At 43.9% G+C, this 24,176-nt stretch overlaps 1 protein-coding gene across 8 annotated transcripts in view; it reads left to right on the top strand.

The window, feature by feature from the left end:
* The window catches only part of LOC112215744 (serine/threonine-protein kinase WNK2), a 175,833-nt gene that overhangs the window by 104,092 nt on the left and 47,565 nt on the right, over positions 1-24,176 (top strand). For 7 of the 8 annotated variants that reach the window (XM_042299216.1, XM_024375091.2, XM_024375088.2 and 4 more), the window contains exons 6-11: positions 727-815; positions 1,371-1,590; positions 19,664-19,943; positions 20,214-20,329; positions 20,778-21,761; positions 22,809-24,170. In XM_042299216.1, coding sequence (XP_042155150.1) covers positions 727-815; positions 1,371-1,590; positions 19,664-19,943; positions 20,214-20,329; positions 20,778-21,761; positions 22,809-24,170 — 3,051 coding nt within the window. The remainder of the gene's footprint in view (positions 1-726; positions 816-1,370; positions 1,591-19,663; positions 19,944-20,213; positions 20,330-20,777; positions 21,762-22,808; positions 24,171-24,176) is intronic. The other variant, XM_024375092.2, reaches the window with a different exon arrangement.

Raw genomic sequence — 24,176 nt, 5'->3', positions numbered from 1 at the left:
CTTTGACAGCTCTTTGGTTTTGGCCATAGTGGAGTTTGGAGTGTGACTGTTTGGGGTTGTGGACAGGTGTCTTTTATACTGATAACAAGTTCAAACAGGTGCCATTAATACAGGTAACGAGTGGAGGACAGAGGAGCCCTTTAAAGAAGAAGTTACAGGTCTGTGAGAGCCAGAAATCTTGCTTGTTTGTATCCACCTGCTTTTAGAAACAGAAGCCCCTCTGTCTGGCAGCAGCAGTTTTTTTCTCTGTCTACTTTACTCTATGAATATCGGCATGCCCTGGAGAGACCACAGAAGTATATTTATTTATCCTTTAACCACGGGAAACTCTGATAGCTTTTAACCAGACTACACACTGTATAAGTATCTGTATGAATGTGTCAGTTCCTGAAAATACTATTTTCAGTCCACGGAGTTGCAGAAAGGGGCTTGTTTAAAGCATTAACGATCTGACAAGTGATGTTGACACCTCTTGAAATGTGATCAACGTTTTTAATGAGTTGTCTGCACATTGTTCAGAAAACTACTAAAGTCAGAATGTCATAACACTAAAGAATTTGAGGTGTGCAAACAAAAACATTTGGAAAATTATGACAACCTTTGGTAAGCTATGTGAATACTTGTGGCCATCTCTCTCTGTCTCCCTTTTTATTTTCTCCACCATACTTACTCATGGCTTCCGGCCATCCCTCTGAACTGTTTTTTCCCTTCCTTTTCTGTTATCAGGGGGTGAAGCCTGCCAGCTACAACAAGGTTGTGGATCCTGAAATCAAGGAGATTATTGGCGAGTGCATCTGCCAGAAGAAAGAGGAGCGGTGAGTGACTGTACCTGCGTCTCTGTCCACCTTGGAGGCCATAGGGCCACCAAGGTGCTCCGTCACCCCTCCATAACTCACTTCATCTGCCCACATCCTATCACGATGACATTCGGGGCTCTCAACAACATTAAAATCTCCCCTCCCGATCTGTACGCCATCCTCTGTTAACTTGAATAATAATGGGTTTAATTACAGAGGAGAAAATAACCCTTAAAACTGCCTCTTTGGCGGGTTTTCATACTGAGAGGTGATTGTGTACAATTCTCTCTCGTTCCTTGTCCTGGCAGCTAGTAAATGGAGGGTGTTCTTAGATAGGGGCTTATACTGTCCAGACCGGAACACTGAGAACATTGGTGCTCAGGAGAGTCTTTCAGCTCCTGCATGACATAACTACTGAATTTGGTGGAGGGCATTAGGTTACTGTACTTGGAGTTGATATGACTAATTTTAAGTTAATTTAGGCTAAATCTGTAAAATGACAGAAGGTCAAGTTGGAGCCATGCCATGTTAGCACAGTGATAAAGGGTTGTTTTTATTTTTCTTTCCTCCCAGGTACTCCATAAAGGACCTGCTGAACCACGCCTTCTTTGCGGAGGACACAGGGGTGCGGGTGGAGCTGGCCGAGGAGGATGATGGGAAGAAGGCGGCCATCGCCCTGAAGCTGTGGGTGGAAGACCCAAAGAAGCTGAAGGGAAAATACAAGGAGAGTGGAGCCATTGAGTTTACCTTTGAACTGGAAAAAGAGAGCTCGGAGGGCGTGGCCCTAGAGATGGTAAGATGGATGGTGGTTGGGTGGATGGATGGATGGATAGTTTGATGGTTGAATACATGGGTGGAGTTTAGCATTAGACTGGTTGAACAGACATTGCAATCTAAGGTGGGGTTTGAATTTGTCCTGAATAATGTAAATACTTGAGTAAATTCTGGTTCTGGCGGCTCTGTTATGGTGTGGGTTGCATTTTCCAGGCATGGTTTAGGTCTACTCAACCCCTTAGAGGGCAAGGTAAACGCCAGTAAATACACAACCATTCTGAGTGATCACCTTCAACCTACAGTGCCTAGTGAAAGTCCACACACCGCTTGGACAGTCTTCACATTTTGCTGCTTTACAATCTAAAAAGGGATTAAATTAGATTGTTTTCTTACTGATCTACACATTTTCAAAGTGAAAGGAAGTTATAGAAAATTGTAATTGTGCGTCTTTTCACACCCCAGAGTTAATACTTGGGTGGAAGCACGTTTGGCAGCCATTACAGCTGTAAATCATTTTGAATAGTATTCCACCAACTTTGCACAACTCTTTGGGCAACATGTACATTGTTTTGGTCGCTAAAAAAAACTATCGGACAGCATATTCAAACTTGGTCTCAGATTTTCTTTTTTGAAAAGTCTGTTTATTCAGTTTAAATGCATGACAACACAATATAAATAATATATGCTCAACTAGAAAAAACTTATTTCAAATATAAAGATACTGTACTTTGAATAAGTTAAACACACTGGGCAGAAAAGTACAAAGGTTAAAGGGCAATCTGTAGTTAATACAGGAACAGAGTGGTCACCTTGCCATTGTTGCTGTAAACAGACAAGGGATAGGGGTGGAGAAATGCAACCACTCACAGACAGTCATGGCCACAGACTGACCATCCATCTGACCAAAATGAAAGTTTACAATGCTATTTTAAAAAATATATATTTTTTTTTACACTTATTTTTTACAAACAGGGCAAAACAAGCTCACATTTTAAGCTTTGACAGGGCAAGAAGAATAAGGCATCCACGAGTCACATTCAATAAGAATCAATAGGCACATCACCAACCTCAAGGTCCTCCCAAAAAAACACAGAAATGCTCCTCCAACCAGTAAATCACAGGGGTGTCAAATACAGATGTATTTTTGATGTATTTTTGTTTTAACGAGAGCGCCATCAGAGGGTGGTGGACTGTACAAAGTAAGACCGGAATGGAGCCCAATCATCATAAAACAGTTTTACTATATACTGGTATTTATACATGGACCGGTTTGGGTTTTTACTTGACCTTTTATGACGGTATTTTAATGTTTGGTTTGTTAAATGTGATACGCCGTGTGTAACATCCATTTTTATAGTTTACTCCGCTACTTGAGTCATCTCTCTGCTCTCTCTCCATGCCGCTTTCTACACAGACCTAGTCCCGCCCCCTGTCACTCAAAGGAGCGCATTTTTTGTTGCTTGACCACGAGATGGAGTAATCAATGCATGATCAATGCAGCACATGCAACAATGTTGATGACAACGATGTTGTTTCCACTTTGATCTTAATATACATCCACAAGCGTTCTATTGTAATTATTGTGTTTCTTACATCTGCAAACAGCTAGTTTGTGTTTTCTTAGCAAGTTAAGCTAATTCGCTGGTTGGCTAACTAGCTAATAAAAGTAATACGAGTCAGAGCAAACGTAGCCAGCTAATACAGCCTGATACCAGTACTGGTGGAGGCTTAAATCAGCATGTTGTTTGTGCAACAGTATCTTCTAAATCAAAGAGGAATAAGCAAAGCATGAATAAGTTGGCTATATGAATAAAGATTTAATGTAGCCAAAGATTATAGGGTCCCCTAGGAAACACAGAACATAACTTTGGTTCCTACCCTGTCACAATAACTTGTCCATGGCATTTTCATTCGTTGTCATGTCAAACAACACTGTATTCAAAGTGCCCACTATTATTTATATTCTAACAATATAATTATAATAAACATTCTATTTCCATGATTCCAAAAGTTCACCTTTTGATCTAAATCGCAATTGCATCATTTGGTTAAAAATAAGGCCTAGTATTTTAGCCCATTTCGTGGCAGTGTGGAAATGATCTCAAATGAGTGCAGGAAATGCAGAAATTGATGGAAATTATTTTAGGTTGAAGTTGAATTGAACATTATAAACCAATCAGAATGTAGAAATATTCATTGAAATCATTTAGAATATATGTGTTTCCACCCTCGGGTCACGCACTACTCATAGAGCAAATGTGCAACTTTTATTAATCAAAAACATAAAATACTGTCAAAACTTTGAAATGATATGATAATTTGGCAATATCGCCCAACCCTATCTCCCACCCAATATTTATAAGATGGGGGAACTACACCTGTGTAATGATCATGTTGGTTAATCAGCTTCTTGATATGCCACACTTGTCAGATGGATGGATTATCTTTGCAAAGGAGAAATGCTCACTAACAGGATGTAAACAAATTCATGCACAACATGAGAGAAATTAGCCTTTTCTGCGTTTGATTTTTTTCTTCAATATATACAGTTGAAGTCGGAAGTTTACATACACCTTAGCCAAATACATTTAAATTCTTCACAATTCCTGACATTTAATCATAGTAAAAATTCCCTGTATTAGGTCAGTTAGGATCACCACTTTATTTTAAGAATGTGAAATGTCAGAATAATACGAGAGAGTGATTTATTTCAGCTTTTATTTCTTTCATCACATTCCCAGTGGGACAGAAGTTTACATACACTCAATTAGTATTTGGTAGCATTGCCTTTAAATTGTTTAACATGTTGAATCTAGGGGTCATTTTTTGGGGGGTGGGAAATAACGTTCCCAAAGTAAACGGGCTATTTTTCAGGACTGGAAAATAGAATATGCATATAATTGACAGCTTAGGATAGAAAACACTCTAAAGTTTCCAAAACTGTAAAGATATTGTCTGAGTATAACAACTGATATTGCAGGCAAAAGAATGTGAAAAATCCAATAAGGAATGCAGCGGTTTCTAAATAAGAGTCCCTTCCTAAGCTTCCCTATTGAGCAGTGAATGGAATATCAACGAGATTCCCTTTTCTATGGCTTCCTTAATGTGTCTAGTATCACAAGACATAGTTTCAGGCTTTTATTTTGAAAAATGGGCGTGTACAACAACATTGTGTCAGTGTCCACCTGATGGATCTTTGTGTATTTCTCGCGCAAAAGACAGAGGTAGCCATTATTCCACCCAGTCTTACTGAAAAAAACTCTGTCCCGGTTGATATATTATCGAATAGATATTTGAAAAACACTGAGGGTTGATTATAAACAACGTTTGCCATGTCGATATTATGGAGCTAATTTTGAATATTTTTGGGCGTTGTCGTGATCGTTTTCTCAGCCAAACGTGAAGAACGAACGGAGCTATTTCGCCGACAAAAATAATATTTTGGGAAAAAAGGAACATTGGCTATCTAACTGGGAGTCTCGTGAGTGAAAACATCCGAAGCTCATCAAAGGTAAACGATTTAATTTGATTGCTTTTCTGATTTTCGTGACCAGATTGCCTGCTGCTAGCTCGGCATAATGCTATACTAGGCTATCGATAAACTTACACAAATGCTTGTCTTGCTTATTTTCAAAATCTGAGATGACAGGGTGATTAACAAAAGGCTAAGCTGTGTTTGAATATATTTCAATTGTGATTTCACGAATATGAATACTTTCTAGTAAGATTTTTTGTCCGTTGCGTTATGCTACTTAGTGTCAGTTGATGACAATTATCCCGGATCCGGGATGGGTAGATCCAAGATTAACTTGGGTCAAACGTTTTGGGTAGCCTTCCACAAGCTCCCACAATAAGTTGGGTGAATTTTGGCCCATTCCACCTGACAGAGCTGGTGTAACTGAGTCAGGTTTGTAAGGCCTCCTTGCTCGCACAAGCTTTTTCAGTTCTACCTACGACTTTGAAAGTAGGCTTGGGGTCATTATCCATTTGGAAGGCCAATATCCGACCAAGCTTTAACTTCCTGTCTAATGTCTTGAGATGTTGCATCAATATATCACATAATTTTCCTACCTCATGATGCCATCTCTTTTGTGAAGTGCAACAGTCCCTCCTGCAGCAAAGCACCCCCACAACATAATGCCACCCCCGTGCTTCACGGTTGGGATGGTGTTCTTCGGCTTGCAAGCCTCCCCATTTTTCCTCCAAACATAATGATGGTCATTATGGCCAAACAGTTCTATTTTTGTTTCATCAGACCAGAGGACATTTCCCCATGTGCAGTTGCAAACCGTAGTCTGGCTTTTTTTATGGCGGTTTTGGAGTAGTGGCTTCTTCCTTGCTGAGCGGCCTTTCAGGTTATGCCCATGTAGGACTCGTTTTACTGTGAAAATTAATACTTTTGTACCTGTTTCCTCCAGCATCTTCACAAGGTCCTTTGCTGTTGTTCTGGAATTGATTTGCACTTTTCGCACCAAAGTACGTTCATCTCTAGGAGACAGAACGCGTCTCCTTCCTGAGCGGTATGACGGCTGCGTGGTGCCATGATGTTTATACTTGTGTACTATTGCTTGTACAGATGAACGTGGTACCTTCAGGTGTTTGGAAATTGCTTCCAAGGATGACCCAGGGTTGACCATTTTTTTTCTGAGGTCTTGGCTGATTTCTTTGATTTTCCCATGATGTCAAGCAAAGAGGCACGGGGTTTGAAGGTAGGCCTTGAAATACATCCACAGATACTACTCCAATTGCCTGAAATGATGTCAATTAGCCTATCAGAAGCTTCTAAAGCCATGACATAATTTTTCAAGCTGTTTAAAGGCACAGTCAACTTAGTATATGTAAACTTCTGACCCACTGGAATTGTGATACAGTGAATTACAAGTGAAATAATGGGTCTGTAAACAATTGTTGGAGAAATTGTCTTGTGTCATGCACAAAGTAGATGTCCTAACCGACTTGCCAAAACTATAGTTTGTTAAACAAGAAATTTGTGGAGTGGTTGAAAAACAAGTTTTAATGACTCCTCAGTGTATTTAATCTTCCGACTTCAACTGTATGTCTTGGACATCTGTCACCAGAACTAACCTGATTCTGGAGCAGTGCCTTAGACAGTGTTTTCCATCAACAATACACCAAATGATGGAATTTTCTTGTGGAAGAATGGTGTCACCTTCCAATAGAGTTCCAGACACTTGAAGAATCTATGCCAAGGCTAATTAAAGCTGTTCTGGCGGCTTGTGGTGGCACAACACCCTATTAAGACACTTTAAAAAATTATTATTATTACTCGTTATGCTCCCAAACATTTCGTTGGTACAGCAACCAACATTTCGGCACGTAGTGCCTTTTTCAGGGTTGTCATTGTTCATCAAATATAAACATGTTGGGGGCTAGTCTAGTAGCTACTTGTAGAGGGCAAGAGGTCTGTGTGTGGTGTCCAGGCAGACCGTGTACCTACAGTGCTCCAATCTCATCGTCAGGGAATGCGCCCTCTTGCAGATTGGCAGGGATACGCTCTGCACTTCCAGGAATTCTGTATGCTTCTTTTTGTCCAACAAACGCCCACCATCAGATAAGATTTCTGTAAATATTTCTGTGTACTTAATCTACAATAAAGTGTTCCGGAGCTTTGTGCAGTTTTATTTAACACTTTCTGATGGACCCAGCTACTATTTCCCCCTCCAGATTGTTCTCAGACCTCTAATCCAACTTGTTTCAGATTTTGTCCAAGTTGTTTAATTGTAAACAGATATGGGTTTTATGCCCGTTTGAAGAGCACTGGGCTGAGACCCTGCCTCTGAAGTGAAAATCGAGATCTGCTCACTGGCAAAGAGGGTTATAGAGTACTAAAGTAATGTTGGCAGTGGCACCGCTTGAGATCCCTCTGTTTGTTGTAGACAAGGAATTATCTTTGTCTTTGTTTTGCCCTGTCTTAGCTTAGTATGTTTGCCCTTTTCTGTTGTTTCTTAAGTGTTCAAAACAGCCCTTAGCAGACGTCTTGATATCTGATCATGTCTAGGTGACCTGCATTTTATGGCTGTCTGTGTTTGTGTTAGTGAGCTTGTGTATTTGTGTATGGTGTTTAAGCTGTAAATAGATTACTGAATGTTTATTTTACCCTGTAGGCTATTTGTGGGAATGGGACAGGCTTGGGTTTGTGTGTGCTTTACTGTTGCTTTGTGTGTGTTCAGTATGTAAGCTTTCCTTTTGTCAATAGGGTCAAGCTGTCAAAAGTGCGTGACTTTATTGGTTTATTCGGATCCCCATTAGCTTTTGCCGAAGCAGCAGCTATTCTTCCTGGTGTCCACACAAAACAGCATTCCATGAGATGTTTAATCTCTTTATTTGTAAGATAATTTTGCTGTTTGCTTGATTAATTGTAGATAGAAGGGAGTTTCATGCCATCATGGCTCTGTATAATACTGTGCGTTGCTGTGAATTTGTTTTGGATTTGGGGACTGTGTAGAGACCCCTGGTGGGTTATTCAGAATGTATTCATACTCCTTGATTTATTCCACATTTTGTTGTTACAGCCGGACACTTTTTTTTTCTCAATGATCCACAGACACAATAACGACAAAGTATGTTTTTAGACATTTTTGAAAATGTTTTGAAAAGGAAATAAGGAAATATCTAATTTAAATAAGTTTTCATACCCATTAGTCAATACATTGCTGCGATTACAGCTTTGAGTCGTCTTGGGTATGTCTATCAGCTTTGAACATCTGGATTTGGGGATTTTCTCCTGTTCTTCCTTGCAGATTTTCTCAAGCTCAATTAAGTTAGATGGGGAGCTGTGGTGAAAAGCAATCTTCAAGCCTTTCCACAGAAAGCATCCCCATAGCATGATGCTGCCTCCACCATGCTTCACGGTAGAGATGGTGTTAGACGGTGATGAGCAGTGCCTGGTTTTCTCCGGAAATAGCACTTTGCGTTTAGGCCAAAGAGTTACATTTTGTCTCATCAGACCACAGAATATTTTGCCTTATGCTCTTGTCTATCAAATAACATTTTATTTGTCACATGTGCTGAATACAGGTGTAGATCTTAGCATGAAATGCTTACCTAACCAACAATGCAGGTAAAGAAATAGAGTTAAGAAAATATTTGCTAAATAAACTAGTGTAAAATAAAAAGTAACACAATAAGATTACATAACAATAAATTGGCTATAGACTTGGTACCAATACCCCCTGTATATGTGCGGGAATACAGGTTAGTCAAGGTAATTTGTAGATGTAGGTAGGGGTAAAGTGACTATGCATAGATAATAAACAGCAAGTAGCAGCAGTGTAAAAGCAAAGCGTGGGTGGTCAATGTAAATAGTCTGGGTGGCCATTTGATTAATTGTTCAGCCATCTTATGGCTTGGGGGTAGAAGCTGTTAAGGAGCCTTTTGGACATAGACTTGGCGCTCCGGTACCATTTGCTGTGCGGTAGCAGAGAGAACAGTCTGACTTGTGTGACTGTAATCTTTGACAATTTTTTGGGCCTTCCTCTGACACCGTCTAGTGTCAGAGGAAGGCTTGGCCCCAGTGGTGTATTGGGCCATACTCACTACTGTCTGTAGCGCCTTATGATCGGACCCCGAGCAGTTGCCATATCAGGCAATGATGCAACCGTTCAGGATGCTCTCGATAGTGCAGCTGTATAACTTTTTGAAGATCTGGGGACACATGCCAAATCTTTTCAGTCTCATGAGGGGGAAAGATGTTGTCGTGCCCTCTTCACGACTGTCTTGGTGTGTTTGGATCATAATAGTTCAGTCCTTCTTCTCATGTAGTCCACAATGATTTCCTTTGTCTTGCTTACATTGAGAGAGAGGTTGTTGTCCTGGCACCACACTGCCAGGTCTCTGACCTCCACCCTATTGGCTGTCTCATCATTGTCAGTGATCAGGCCACCGTTGTGTCGTCAGCAAACTTAATGATGGTGTTGGAGTCGTGCTTGGCCACGCAGTCGTGGGTGAACAGGGAGTACAGAACTGAGCACACACCTCTGAGGGGCCCCGGTGTTGAGGATCAGCGTGGCAGATGTGTTGTTGCCTACCCTTACCACCTGGGGGCGGCCCTTCAGGAAGTCCATGATCCAGTTGCAGAGGGAGGTGTTTAGTCCCAGGGTCATTAGCTTAGTGATGAGCTTTGTGGGCACTATGGTATTGAATGCTGAGCTGTAGTCAGTTAACAGCATTCTCACATTGGTGTTCCTTTTGTCCAGGTGGTAAAGGGCAGTGTGGAGTGCGATTGAGATTGAGTCATCTGTGGATCTGTTGGGGCAGTATGCGAAATGGAGTGGGTCTAGGGTTTCCGTGATGATGATGCCTTTCAAAGCACTTCATGGCTACTGATGTGGTTGTCATTTAGGCAGGTTAACTTTGCATTCTTGGGCACAGGGACTATGATCTGCTTGAAACATGTAGGTATTACAGACTCGGTCAGGGAGAGGTTGAAAATGTCAGTGAAGACACCAGTTGGTCCGCGTATGCTCTGAGTACAAGCCCTGGTAATCTGTCTGGCCCCGCGGCCTTGTGAATGTTGACGTGTTTAAAGGTCTTGCTCACATCAACTACGGAAAGCGTAATCACAAAGTCGTGCGGAACAGCTAGTGCTTTCATGCATACTTCAGTGTTATTTGCCTTGAAGCAAGCATAGAAGGCATTTAGCTTTTTTCCATCTGGTAGGCTTCCGTCACAGGGCAGCTCGTGGCTGTGCTTCCCTTTGTAGTCCGTAATAATTTGCAAGCCGTGCCACATCCGAAGAGCATCAGAGCCGGTGTAGTAGGATTGACGCTTTGCCTGTTTGATGGTTCGTCTGAGGGCATAGGATTTCTTATAAGCATCTGTATTAGTGTCCTGCTCCTTGAAAGCGGCAGCTCTAGCCTTTAGCTCGGTGCGGATGTTGCCTGTATCCCATGGCTTCTGGTTGGGATATATACGCACGGTCACTGTGGGGACGACGTTGTTGATGCACTTATTGATGAAGCCGGTGACTAAAGTGGTATACTCCTGTATGCAATAGGACGAATGCCATAGGACGAATCACGGAACGTATTCCAGTCTGTGCTCGCAAAACAGCACCCTTACGTAGCATCCTCATCATCTGACCACTACCAAATTGAGCGAGTCACTGATACTTTCTGCTTTAGTTTTTACTTGTAAGCAGGAATCAGGAGGATAGAATTATGGTCAGATTTCCCAAATGGAGGGTGAGGGAGAGCTTTGTATGTGTCTCTGTGTGTGGAGTAAAGGTGGTCTAGAGTTAGTTTTTTTCTTTGGTGGCACATGTGAATGATGTAAAACAGATTTGTTTGCCGGCATTAAAGACCCCGACCACTAGGAACGCTGCTTCCGGATGGGCATTTTCTTGTTTGCTTATGCCCTTATACAGCTCATTGAGTGCGGTCCGAATAATATAGATGAGAACTCTCTTGGTAGATAGTGCAGTCTACAGCTTATCATGAGGTACTCTACCTCAGGCGAGCAATACCTCAAGACTTCTTTAATATTAGACATTGCGCACCAGCTGTTATTGACAAATAGACACACACCCCCGCCCCTCATCTTACCAGATCTGTCCTGCCGATGCACAGAACCCCGCAAGCTCTATATTATCTGTGTCGTCGTTCAGCCACGACTCTGTGAAGCAAGATATGACAGTTTTTAATGACCCGTTGGTAGGATAGTCTCGACCGTAGACCATCCAGTTTGTTTTCCAGTGATTGCATGTTGGCCAATAGAACCGATGGTAGTGGTGATTTACTCACTCGCCTACAAATCCTCACAATGTACCCCGATCTTTGCCCCCTGTATCTCCGTCTTTTCTTCGCGTGAATGACTGGGATTTCGGCCTGGTCTCCAGGAAGCAGTATATCCTTTGTGTTAGACTCATTAAAGAAAAAATATTTGTCCAGTTCGGGGTGAGTAATCTCTGTACTTTTCGGTCATAAGAGGCATTAGCAGCAACTTTATGTACAAATAATGCGGAATATAACTGTAGTATCTGGGATCTACATCTGTTTATATTAGTTACTGTGCTGTTACTAAGCAGTAATGCATTACGGCAGTGTTACGTTACTACACCTAATAGGAAATGCTCATGCGCACTGGGGTGCCGGGAACTGTAGAACACAAGGGGTTTTGACTAAACGAAAACTAACTGTACTCCCGTCTCCTGCCTGGTCATTTCTCCACAACACAAATATTACAGTGGCGACGAGGATGGGATTAAACTACATAAACGGACATTGCTTGAAGGGAAGAATGTTGCGTGAGTAATGAAACTCAAAATAATTATTTAATTCGTCAGTTATTTTTTATTTTCTTTCGCCAGTAGAGAAGGCTAAGCACTGCTAGTACAGTATTCAGGAGCTGCCAAGTAGCAAGACTATTGGAGTCCAGAATAGCGACACTGCCCTCTGGTGGTTAAATAAATAAAAAACTGTCATTGAACCCATTGAAATTAGGCGATCTCAGTGGAGAAATATTGTCAAGAAAAAAAAAAGGAAGAAGGGACGTAGCACGGTGTGTACATTAATACAAATGAGTGCAGTGAATGAAGTAATTGCAGAAACTTCTGAAGTGAAGAATTAGATGAAAATTCAGAAAATTAAGGAAACTGAACAATTAACTGTGAAAATGGCAACCATTGGTCGAGTACCAGAGTTGGAGGCTACAAAATAAGATTTTGATTCCTATTTGGAGCGTTTTGAGCGTTGGCTGGCTGCAAATGAAATCAAAGATGAAAAGAAAGCAGACGTATTTCTCAGTGTTTTGGGTCCAATTGAGTATGGATTGCTGAAAGGTCTCATTGAACCAATAAAAGCAGTGGAGTTGAACTATGCAGAACTGACAAACTATCAAGGTATTTCAAGCCTAAGCCAATTCTCATTGCAGAACGTTTCAGATTTTACCAACGTCACCAGAGTCAAGGGGAAACCGTGGCTGACTACATCCTTGCTTTGAAAAGGCTGGCAAGTACATGTGAGTTTGCACGATTTCTTGATGATGCTCTCCGAGACAAGTTTGTATGTGGTCTCACAGGTGAAGCATATCACAGAAGGCTTCTGTCAGAGAAGGACCTGACCTTTAAGAAAGCCTGTGATTTAGCACTTGGACTCGAGCTTGCCCACAGGGATACTATTGAGCTCTCGGGACATGCAGAACGTCAGAAAGATGTTCACAAGGTCAGTGATGCACGTGGTGGAAAAAGCTCACAAAAGTCACACTTTTTTCAGTCCCGTCCTCAAGGTTACACAAGAACAAGGCTCTGATATTGTTAGCCTACGACTACGAGATTGAGTACAGACGATCCAGTGATCACGCAAATGCCGATGCCCTATCGAGACTGCCGTGCAATAGTGACTCCGACAGTGAAGATGATAGAGCTGTCTTCCAGATCTCTCTCATTGATGAACTGCCCATATCTGCTTCTGACATAGCAGAGGAAACAAGGAAAGACCCAGTGCTTTCCAAAGTCTTGGACTTAACATTAGGCGGTTGGCCAACCTTCGTAAATGACGATAACCTTCGTCAATTCATCGACAAGAAAGACCAGTTGTCCACTGATCAAGGGTGTGTTCTGTGGGGATCAAGGGTGGTACCTCACAAATTCCAGAGGAGACTACTATCTGACCTGCATGAGGGGCATCCAGGGATCACTCGAATGAAAGCACTCGCTCGCAGTTATCTGTGGTGGCCTGGACTGGATCAGGACATTCAACAGCATGTAGGCCACTGCTCACCTTGTGAAGCTGTTCGCAACAAGCCAGCTGCTGCACCTCTTCATCCATGGTCCTGGGCTGCTATACCTTGGGAACGCATCCATGTGGATTACGCCGAAATTGACAAGTAACATTTCCTTGTTGATGTCCATTCCAAGTGGATGGAAGTGTTCCCTACTCAACTGACCACAGCTGAGAAGACCATCAATCTTCTCAGACACCTGTTTGCATCCTTTGGACTAGTCAAGGAGCTCGTATCGGACAATGGCCCTCCGTTCACGTCAAACGATTTTGAAATGTTTCTCAAGAACAATGGAGTAAGGCACATCCTGTCACCACCTTACCATCCGGCATCAAACGGCGCAGCGGAGAGAGCCGTGCAAACCTTTAAGAAGGCCTGGACTAGACTCAAGGTTCAGTCTGTGCCCACCCACCAAAGGCTTCCCGCGGTTCCTGTTTACTTACCGTAACACACCACACACAGTAACGGAATGTACACCAGCTGAACTGTTTCTGAAACGCCAACCACGTACCCGCCTGACATTGTTGAAACCAGACTTGTCAAGCACTGTGGCAAAGAACCAGCTACAGCAGAAGAAAGCTCATGACACACTCAAAGACTGTCAGAGAATTCAAAGAGGAAGAGAGGGTGATGGTACGTGATTTCAGACACCCTAAGCGCCTGTGGAACTCAGGTGTGATCTTGCAACGCAGAGGACCTTTGACTTACCAAGTCCAAATTGGTCATCGCCAGGTCAACGTTCATGTGGATCATCTGCTACGGTCCAACGCCCCAGCAGAGACATGCCGAGAGAACAAGAACAATAACGACCCCCAGGACTATTCTCCTGACTGTGGACGTATGGGAGAGACAGAGCCTGACCTTCCACCCGAACCTGGCCCACCACAGGAAGCCCAGGAGGAGCGGAGATATCCTATTCGACAGCGAAGGGCACCTCAAAACCTTGACCTGTGAGTTAAGCTGGTTAAGGAGGAAACAGACAGTAAAACAAACACTTTAATATGTCCTAGATAAAAAGAAAGAAAAAGGACATTACCTGGGTTAGTTATTAGGACACAAACTCCATCTTCGGGGCAGAATAATCCCCTGGATTTGTGCTGGGCTCTGAAAAGTCTGCTTCAACCCAGTAGTTGAAAAATGTTTAAGAATGCATTGTTCAGATATTGCATTAGTAGTTACCTAACATATTTACCTTGTTCTCTGGGAGTTAAACACTATGGGGGAGGAGTGTAGTATCTGGGATCTACATCTGTTTATATTAGTTACTGTGCTGTTACTAAGCAGTAATGCATTACGGCAGTGTTACGTTACTACACCTAATAGGAAATGCACATGCGCACTGGGGTGCCGGGAACTGTAGAGCACGAGGAGTTTTGACTAAACGAAAACTAACTGTACTCCCGTCTCCTGCCTGGTCATTTCTCCACAACACAAATATTACAATAACTAACAAAATAGCACAGTTGGTTAGGAGCCCTTAAAACGGTAGCTATCTCCTCCGACGCCATTATATAATCGGCGCCATTTCACGTGCCTTTATGCAAACTCGTGCTGTCGTGTCTTTTTCTCAGGATTGGCTTCCGTCTGACCTCTCTCCCATAAAGCCCAGATTCATGAAGTGCTGTAGAAACTGTCCTTCTGGCAGGTTCTCCCATCGCCCTCAAGGAACTCTGTGGTTCATTGGGTTCTTGGTCACCTCTCTGAACAAGGTCCTTCTTGCCCGGCTGCTCAGTTTGGTCGGACAACCAGCTCTAGGCAGTCTTGGTAGTTTAAATGTATGTGTTTCAATTTCTCAATGATGGAGACCACTGTGCTGTTGGAAACTTTCAACACTCTAGAATTTGTTTTCTACCCTTCCACAGATGTATGCCTCATCAAAATTCGACACTACATGACCAAAAGTATGTGGACACCTGTTCGTCAAACATCTCATTCCAAAATCATGGGCATTAATATGGAGATGATCCCCCTGTAGCTGCTATAACAGCCTCCGCTCTTCTGGGAAGGCTTTCCACTAGATGTTGGAACATTGCTGCGGGGACTTGCTTCAATTCAGCCACGAGCATTAGTGAGGACGGGCACTGATGTTGGGCGATTAGGCCTGGCTCGCAGTCGGCGTTCCAATTCATCCCAAAGGTGTTCGATGGGGTTTTAGGTCAGGGCTCTGTGCAGACCAGCCAAGTTCTCCCACATTGATCACATTGACCATTTCTCGCTTTGTGCACAGGGGCATTGTCATGCTGAAACAGGAGAGGGCCTTTCCCAATCCTCTTTGTTAACATCACACACACTGTCAGGCATTTCACGCACAAATATCTAGATACTGACTGTTACTTCTTGGTGGCCTACAGCAATACACTAAAATAATAGACTTTACATGAGGCGGGTGAACCTGCAACCACAACACTTCAATAACACTTGACATGAGATCTTCTCTAAGAATTACAGGGATATGGCTCTGAAATGGTGCCTACGGAAAGAACCCTCAACTTTTTCCAAATTATGTTGCGTTACAGCCTTATTCTAAAATGTATTAAATAGATTTTTTCCTCATCAATCTACGCACAAAACCCTATAATGACAAAGCAAAAACAGGTTTTTAGAAACTTTTGCTAATTTATTTTTTTAAATTAAGTAACGTAAATGTCACATTTACATAAGTATTCAGACACTTTACTCAGTACTTTGTTGAAGCACCTTTGACAGTGATTACAGCCTTGAGTCTTCTTGGGTATGACGCTACAAGCTTGACACACCTGTATTTGGGGAGTTTCTTCCATTCTTCTCTGCAGATCCTCTCCAGGTTGGATGAGGAGCATTGCGGCACAGCTATTTTCAAGTCTCTCCAGAGATGTTCGATCCGTTTCAAGTCTGAGCTCTGGCTGGGCCACTCAAGGACATTCAGAGACTTGTCCCGAAAGCAACTCCTGCGTTGTCTTGGCTGTGTACTTAGGGTGGTTGTCCTGTTGAAAGGTGAACCTTCGCCCCAGTCATAGGTCCTGAGTGCAAAGTTTCTTCCAGACGTGACTCTTGGCATTAAGGTCAAAGAGTTCAATCTTGATTTCATCAGACCAGAGAATCTTGTTTTTCATGGTCTAAGAGTCTTTAGGTGTGTTTTCACAAACTCCAAGCTGTCATGTGCCTTTTCCAGAGGAGGGGCTTCCATCTTTCCACTCTACCAGAAAAGTCTGATTGGTGGAGAGTCGCAAAGATGGTTACCTATCTGGAAGGTTCTCCCATCTCCACAGATGAACTCTAGAGCTCTGTCAAAGTGACCATCAGGTTCTTGGTCACCTCCCTGACCAAAGCCCTTCTCTCCCGATTGCTCAGTTTGGCCGGGCAGCCAGCTCTAGGAAGAGTCTTTGTGGTTCCAAACTTGTTTCATTTAAAAAAGACAGGGACCTTCAATGCGGCAGATATGTTTTGGTACCCTTCCCCAGATCTGTGCCTCGACTCAATCCTGTCTTGGAGCTCTACGGACAATTCCTTCAACCTCGTGGCTTGGTTTTTGCTCTGACATGCACTGTGAACTGTGGAACCTTTATATAGACAGGTGTGTTCCTTTCCAAATCATGTCCAATCAATTTATTTACCACAGGGGACTCCAATCAAAATGTTGAAACATCTCAAGGATGATCAATAGACACAGAATGCACCTCAGCTCAATTTTGAATTTCATGGGTCTGAATACTTATGTAAATAAAGTATTTAAGTTCAATTTTTTTGCAAAAAAAACATGTTTTTACTTTTTCATTATGGGGAATTGTGTGTAGATTGATGAACATTTTTTTATTTAATATATGTTTTAGAATAAGGCTGAAACGTAACAAAATGTGTCAGACCCCTTCTCCTATCACACTCACTCACTCACTCACTCACTCACTCACTCACTCACTCACTCACTCACTCACACACCTCCCCTATAGGCATTCCTGTCTCTTCTGTAGTTGTTATATCCTTGTATTGTTACTGCTGTATCACTAAAGGAATTATCTAAGTGTCTCTGAAATGGATAATATATGAATTAGAGGTCGATGGTTTAATCGGAATGGCCCGATTATATTGCAATCCACGAGGAGACTGCATGGCAGGCTGACCACCTGTTACATGAGTGCAGGCAGCAAGTAGCCATGGTAAGTTGCTAGCTAGCATTAAACTTCTTTGTTTTATATAATCTTAACAATAATCACTAGTTAACTACACACGGTTGATGATATTACTAGTTTAACTAGCTTGTCCTGCATTGCATAAGGTCAATGCAGTGCCTGAAATTGTGTCACTTTTCTTGCGTTCAGTGTAATCAGAGTCAGGGAATTTGCAGCAGTTTGGGTCGCCTGTCTCGTTGCGAACTGTGTGAAGACCATTTCTTCCTAACAAAGAACGTAATTAATTTGCCAGAATTTGACATAATTATGGCATAACATTGAAGGTTGTGCAATGTAACAGCAATATGTAGACTTAGGGATGCCACCCGTTAGATAAAATACGGAACGGTTCCGTATTTCAATGAAACAAATGTTTTGTTTTCTAAATTATAGTTTCCTGATTTTACCATATTAATGACCTAAGGCTCGTATTTCTGTGTGTTATTATGTTATAATTAAGTCTATGATTTGATATTTGATAGAGCAGTCTGACTGAGCGGTGGTAGGCAGCAGCGGGCTCGTAAGCATTCATTCAAACCACACTTTCCTCCGTTTGCCAGCAACTTTTCGCAATGCTTGAAGCACAGCACTGTGTATGACTTCAAGCCTATCAACACCCGAGATTAGGCTGGCAATACTATAGTGTCTATAAAAACATCCAATAGTCAAAGGTCTGTGAAATACAAATGGTATAGAGAGAAATAGTCCTCTAATTCATATAATAACTACAACCTAACTATAACCTTAACTGGGAATATTGAAGACTCATGTTAAAAGAAACCACCAGCTTTCATATGTTCTCATGTTCTGAGCAAGGAACTTAAACATGAGCTTTTTTACATGGCACATATTGCACTTCACACTTTTTCTCCAACACTGTGTTTTTTGCATTATTTAAACCAAATTGAACATGTTTCATTATTTATTTTCAGACTAAATTGATTTTATTTATGTATTATATTAAGTTAAAATACAAGTGTTCATTGTTCATTTAGTATTGTTGTAATTGTCATTATTACAAATATATATATAAAAATCGGCCCGATTTAATCGGTATCGGCATTTTTTGGTCCTCCAATAATTGGTATCGGCGTTGAAAAATCATAATCGGTCGCCACTAATATGAATGCTATCTGATGTTAGCAAGTTAATGATTTCATGAACCGTATTTCTAAGGTTGCTTGTATACATTTCACCCTAAGTCCTTTCCCGTGTAGCTTATCAGAGATTGACTTAATATGGGAAAAAATATATATACATTATTCAGCACTCCATGAATCAGTTGTTAGTGTGTGCCCTGTGAGGTTCACTCTGAAGCCTCAGGCTTGGCTCTCTCATTCCTTCCAGAGTGATAATTTCTGTTGTGAATGGGTCAGGCTGCAGTGCTCAGTGTTACTGAGAATCAGGGCCATCGATTATTTTGGCAGACAGCAAGCTGACCTGCTTTCTTCCCTCTATGGTGACATCTCTCATCTGTCTGCGCTGGGTCAAGATGAGGTGGGGAAAATTGAAGGTCTTGCTGTAATGATAGAGAGAGGAGGAATGTGGCCCACAGCTCTTCATCTTCGATCACCCCTCACCACTTTCAATGACTCATTTCTTCACAGACGGGCACCATGGGAGATGCAGTTTATCTTTATCTACGGGGCTGTTGTGTTCATTCATGCACTATGCTACTTAGCGAGCGGAAACGCTGCCTCTTATGCTTCTTTGCTTTATTATTATTATTATTCAGGGATGTTTTATGACATGTTTTATTAAGTTTGGGTTGATTAAATGACTACATTTTACATTGTGAACGACGGTCTTAAAAGCAAAGCTCATGTTAAAGATATGGGACTCATACTCCATGAAATAAATACATTTGTCAGGTTGTGCTAAAACAGAAACCATTGAAACATTCCATGGAAGGTTCAGGCCATAATGCCTATTAATGACTCCAAACCCCCCCAAAATCTAAACATCATTATTTCAGATGTATCTCTTCCCATGGTGTAAATGCACCTGTCCTGTATCCTGTCTCCAGTGCTGTTGTCCCAGACAGAAGCGGACTATTCTCTCTGAACCCAGCTGCTGACAGCTGCTGCCCTCCTCAAGAAATGATTCTCTCACCATCCCTCTTCCTGGCTTACTCCTGTTTTCTCTCTTCCTCTAACACATTGACTCTAAAAAATACTCCTCTTCCCACACTCCTCCTCTCCCCGACAGGTGGAATCAGGGTTCTTCAATGAGAGTGATGCTAAGATCGTGGGGAAGTCGATCCGGGACCGCGTAGCACTTATTAAATGGAGGCGGGAGAGGACTGTGTTGGCCCTACCCCCAGTGAACCAGGGAGAGGCAGGACTCAGGGCCCAGGCCACCCTAGCCCAGGGGACCTCTGCTGGGGCTACACAGGCAGGACAGCCCCCTTTGATTGAGCCCAACGAGCCAGAAGCAGACCAGCACGACAGGCTATGTAACCTTCCGGCCAGCGCAACCTCTGTCACATGTGAGACACCACTGACACACACATCATGTAAAACACGCAACATGTAAAACCCCACAAGACCCCACAACACATCTGCTTCCTGTCACACATTCACAAACATTTGATACAGTGGTCTCTGTGTCATCAGTTGAATTGATCTTTGACAGTAGTGTTTATATTATGGGGGTTTGTACTTGTTTATTTGTGTCTAATGTGTAACCGCTCTTTGTCACTTTGTTCTAGTTGCCTGTGTGGTTAAAGACTAACCTCCATCTCTGTTTGTCTATGTAGCAGACAGTACCTTTGACAGCGGCCTGGGCTCCACTGTGTTTTCTGACTCCCACAGCAGCCACCACTATGTCCTCTACCAGTCCCAAGTGGAACCCATCACCATGGCAACACAGCAGGTCTGTACCACACACATACAGATGTACACTTCATGTACACTTCATGTACACTCAAGACATGTGAACTGCGCAGAGGGTCATTAACATGCATACACTACACACACATACTGGACACATGCACATACATCCTCATTTACATAGAGATATGCATTACATGCACATGTATGTTACATATGCTCACAAACATGGTTATTTGCCTTTATCCATAAATCTGTATCAATTTACATGTCTGCTAACATTGGCACATGTATGTTTATGCTCAATGTATACTGATTTAATACACACACACACACACACACACACACACACACATGTGTATCTCATTTACTCAGAATTCCCCAATTCATCTCTATCCCACTTCATTATCATGTTTTTGTTGTGCATGTGTTTTGGTTGTGTGCCTTTTGAGTAATGTGTGTTTTGCCTGTGGGTCCCTGTATGGGCTCAGCGTCAGTGTTTGGCTTCAGCACGTCCCCGATCCTGTGATAGGGGCGAGGGGTGGAAAGCAGCCCTGGGGCCAGAGTTCCGAGTGTGTGCAGGGACACGGAGAGGGAGTGCCTCGGTCATTGACACTCTTAGGGGCAACAACGACATCCCTCTTCATATGCTCCTGCAACCTATTACCTCTGGGTCCTGCAGCCAACAGAGAGCTTCCAGTCCCTCCCCCACATCACCAGACGACCAGTCAGAGAGCAGCCCCTCTGAGTCCCGCTCTGAGGCCGAGGACGGCTTCCCTTCCCCGAGTGCATTCCCTGCCCCCATCCTCCTGGCCCCCCCATCCCCCACATACTCTGAGGCCCGACGTCATAGTGACTCTTCTATAGAATCTCCGACATTGGAAGCCACCAATGGAAGTAGGTTGAAGTCTGTGTCAGTGGAGGCAGCAGTGGGGCGGAGGCACTCGGACCTTAGCACGCTGCAGAGCCTAAACTCTGCCCTTCAACACCACCATCATCATCACCAAGGCGCACCCAGAAACCACCTGTGCCAAGCCTGCCTCTCTCTGCTGCTGCTGAAGTCACGAGAAGGGGGGCACAAGAAGCACACTGCTTTTCCCTTTCCACCACACCCCTGTGCTTGCCCCCACCGGCACCACCACTTCTCCAGTGGGATGACGACAACTGCAGGGTCAGGAGGGATGAAAGGTCCAAGTCATACAGGAAGTGACTTCTCTGACCTCTCCTTATTACAAAAGAACCTGATGAACATCATCAGCCGTAAAACCACCCCATCCAACCACGGCCAAGCCTCCCTCCTCCACCTGCGTACAGCCCAACAGCCTGTACGGAGCTATGGGGATGGTAGTCTGAAGTTAACCCAGAGAGGCAGCTTCAGTGGTGACCACACAGCACCCCCTCTAGCCAGGCCCATACAGGACCACAAGGCCAGCTACTGTGCTGGGGAGCACCGAGCCACCGGGCCTCCGGGAGTGGTAGGTCCCACAGGGAGACTAGGGCTGCATCTCAATGGTCTGAAGTGTCTTTCTCTCCATGTCTCCTTTCCTTCAACTGCACTGAACTGACAACAAAGGATAGGTGAAATTACTGTTGATACCAACAATGATTGTGCTTTCACCTGTCCAGTTCCATGATGTCAGTGCAGATTTGGTAAAGCAGGTGAGAGGGGTCTGCTTTAGACTACTGAGAGGCTCCCAGACCCCTACCCTCAGCTCAAACTCTCACCCGTAGAACTGACTCCTCCCAGCTTATAGAATGGGCTACTTTGCATAAGATGGAGCTGATGATTGCGCTAGACCTCACTCCCTCTTTGGGCCAGTAGAGGGCGCTCTGTTTTAATGCAGCCATGGGACTGGGCCCTGCTCTCTCTCTTCCGCTCAGCTTCGAACTACCATAGAAGTCCATGGTCCCTCCACTGATTCTGTTTGTGCGCTTTGGGACAAGCTGGTTCTCTGGAGGGCCATAGATGCTGCTGTCTACACTAACTCTCTAACCCTTTCCAACTTCAGCTAGCCTGTTTTAATGTCAGCGTCTTCTGTTTCTACTTCACTGACCAAATGCCAAAAATGCAAAACCCGCCTTTTTACACCCACTCATATCTCCCTGCCCATGGAACGTCTTCAGTGAATGGACAGATGGCTGTGGCAAACGAAGGGAATGAATTATGGCTGTGTCCCCTCTTCCCCATCCTCTGCCTCCTTATTTTAGTGCACACCTGCTGCCTCTTCTGTTAACCCTGCTCATTGTTTGGGTGTTTTTACAACTTTATTTTAATCCTTCATCCACGCATTATCATTGACATCCTTTGTTTTTGTCAACTGAACATTTCGGCTCAGGTTTTTCTCTTGTACAGGATGTCTAGCTATTATTGTTCTAGTTTGTAGATTTAGATATTTGTGTTCATTCATAATATTTTTACATCACTGTCAAATACAGACATTTTTAACGGGGGCCTAAAAGCGCCGCCCAGAGAAGTGACTATCTCTGTCTGTCCTCTAACATGTCTCCATCTCTCCTCTCAGCCCAGTGCTGTGCATGCATTGCTCCAGAACCAGTCATCTCTCCAGGGCCAGCCTGCCTCTGCCCCAGCCCTGCACACGCCCCTGCAGTACCTCCAGCCTGGCCACAGCTATCCCGCCAGTCCCCTGGCAGCCCAACAGACACCTACCGCAGCAGGCTACTCAGCTGCAGCTCTACAACACACCCCAGCCTCGGCAACTTACACAGCATCAAACATTCCTCTGCAACATAACAATACTGGACATAGCTACCCAGCTCCAGCTCTGCAAAAGACAGCAACAGCAGCAAGTCATTCAACTGCAAATGTACCACTTCAACAGCCTGCAGCAAGCTTTTCAGCAGCTACCCTGCCCCTGCAACAGCCACACACTGCAGCAAGCTACACTGCAGCAACTATGCCAATCCAACAGACACCAACTCCACAGAGCTACAGTGCCCCAACTCAGCAACAAATGACTCAAACTGCTGCAAGCTACCCAGCTCCAATTCTGCAACAGACCCCAACAGCAGCATGCTTCTCAGCAGCAGTAGCCATGCCTGTCCAACATACTGTATTGGCAGCTAGCATAGGAACTGCAACAATACCCTCACAACCAGCTGCACAGAGATACCCAGCTCCAGTGGAGCATCTGCAACATCTCGCTCCCCCACAGAGCTATGCATCTGTAGCCCCAACTGTGGTCCACACCGTACCTATACCCAGTCTCCCTACTCAGGATCCCAGTGTCGCAACACAGCCTCTAGCTGCTGCTGTGCTTCCCCCAGTCCAGCCTTGCCCAGCGCCACACAGCCTCCCAGCCACAGCCATGCCTCCCAGTCTGCAGCCAGGCCAGTCTAGTCCCATGCATCACAGCCAACAGACTGTGCCGGTGTCCATTCAACAGCAACATAGCCAGCCAATGCCCCAGCCCTCAGTACAACACCGCCAACAGCCTGTTCAGGCCCCCATTCAGCAGCACAACCAGCAAACTGTGCAGGTCCCCCTACCCAAACACAGCCAGACAATGGCCCAGCCCACTGTCCAACAGGCTCCAGTCGTCCAGAGCTATCAGTCACCTGCCCATACAGTGCAGCAAGGTTCAACCCTCCAGAGTTACCCCAACGCTGCACCCCTAATGGGGCAACCGAACACTGCTTCACAGAGCTACACACCCACAGCCCCACACATAAAACAACAGGCTGCACCGGTACAAGGCTACACGCCAACGAAACCCAGTGTGATGGGTCAGGCCTGTCCATCTGCTCCACAGCAGGCTGCAGCCCCTAAGACCTACCCAGTGGCCCCCATAGTGCAACAACAGACTGGGACTGCCACTCCACAGCACAGCCAGGCCCAGGCAGCTACACTACCACTAGGCCAACAGGTGAGT

Source organism: Oncorhynchus tshawytscha, linkage group LG16 (genome assembly GCF_018296145.1).
Source record: "Oncorhynchus tshawytscha isolate Ot180627B linkage group LG16, Otsh_v2.0, whole genome shotgun sequence".
Taxonomy (NCBI): domain Eukaryota; kingdom Metazoa; phylum Chordata; class Actinopteri; order Salmoniformes; family Salmonidae; genus Oncorhynchus; species Oncorhynchus tshawytscha.
The sequence above is the reverse complement of the archived record's forward strand: the minus strand, read 5'-3'. Positions and strand labels throughout refer to the sequence as shown.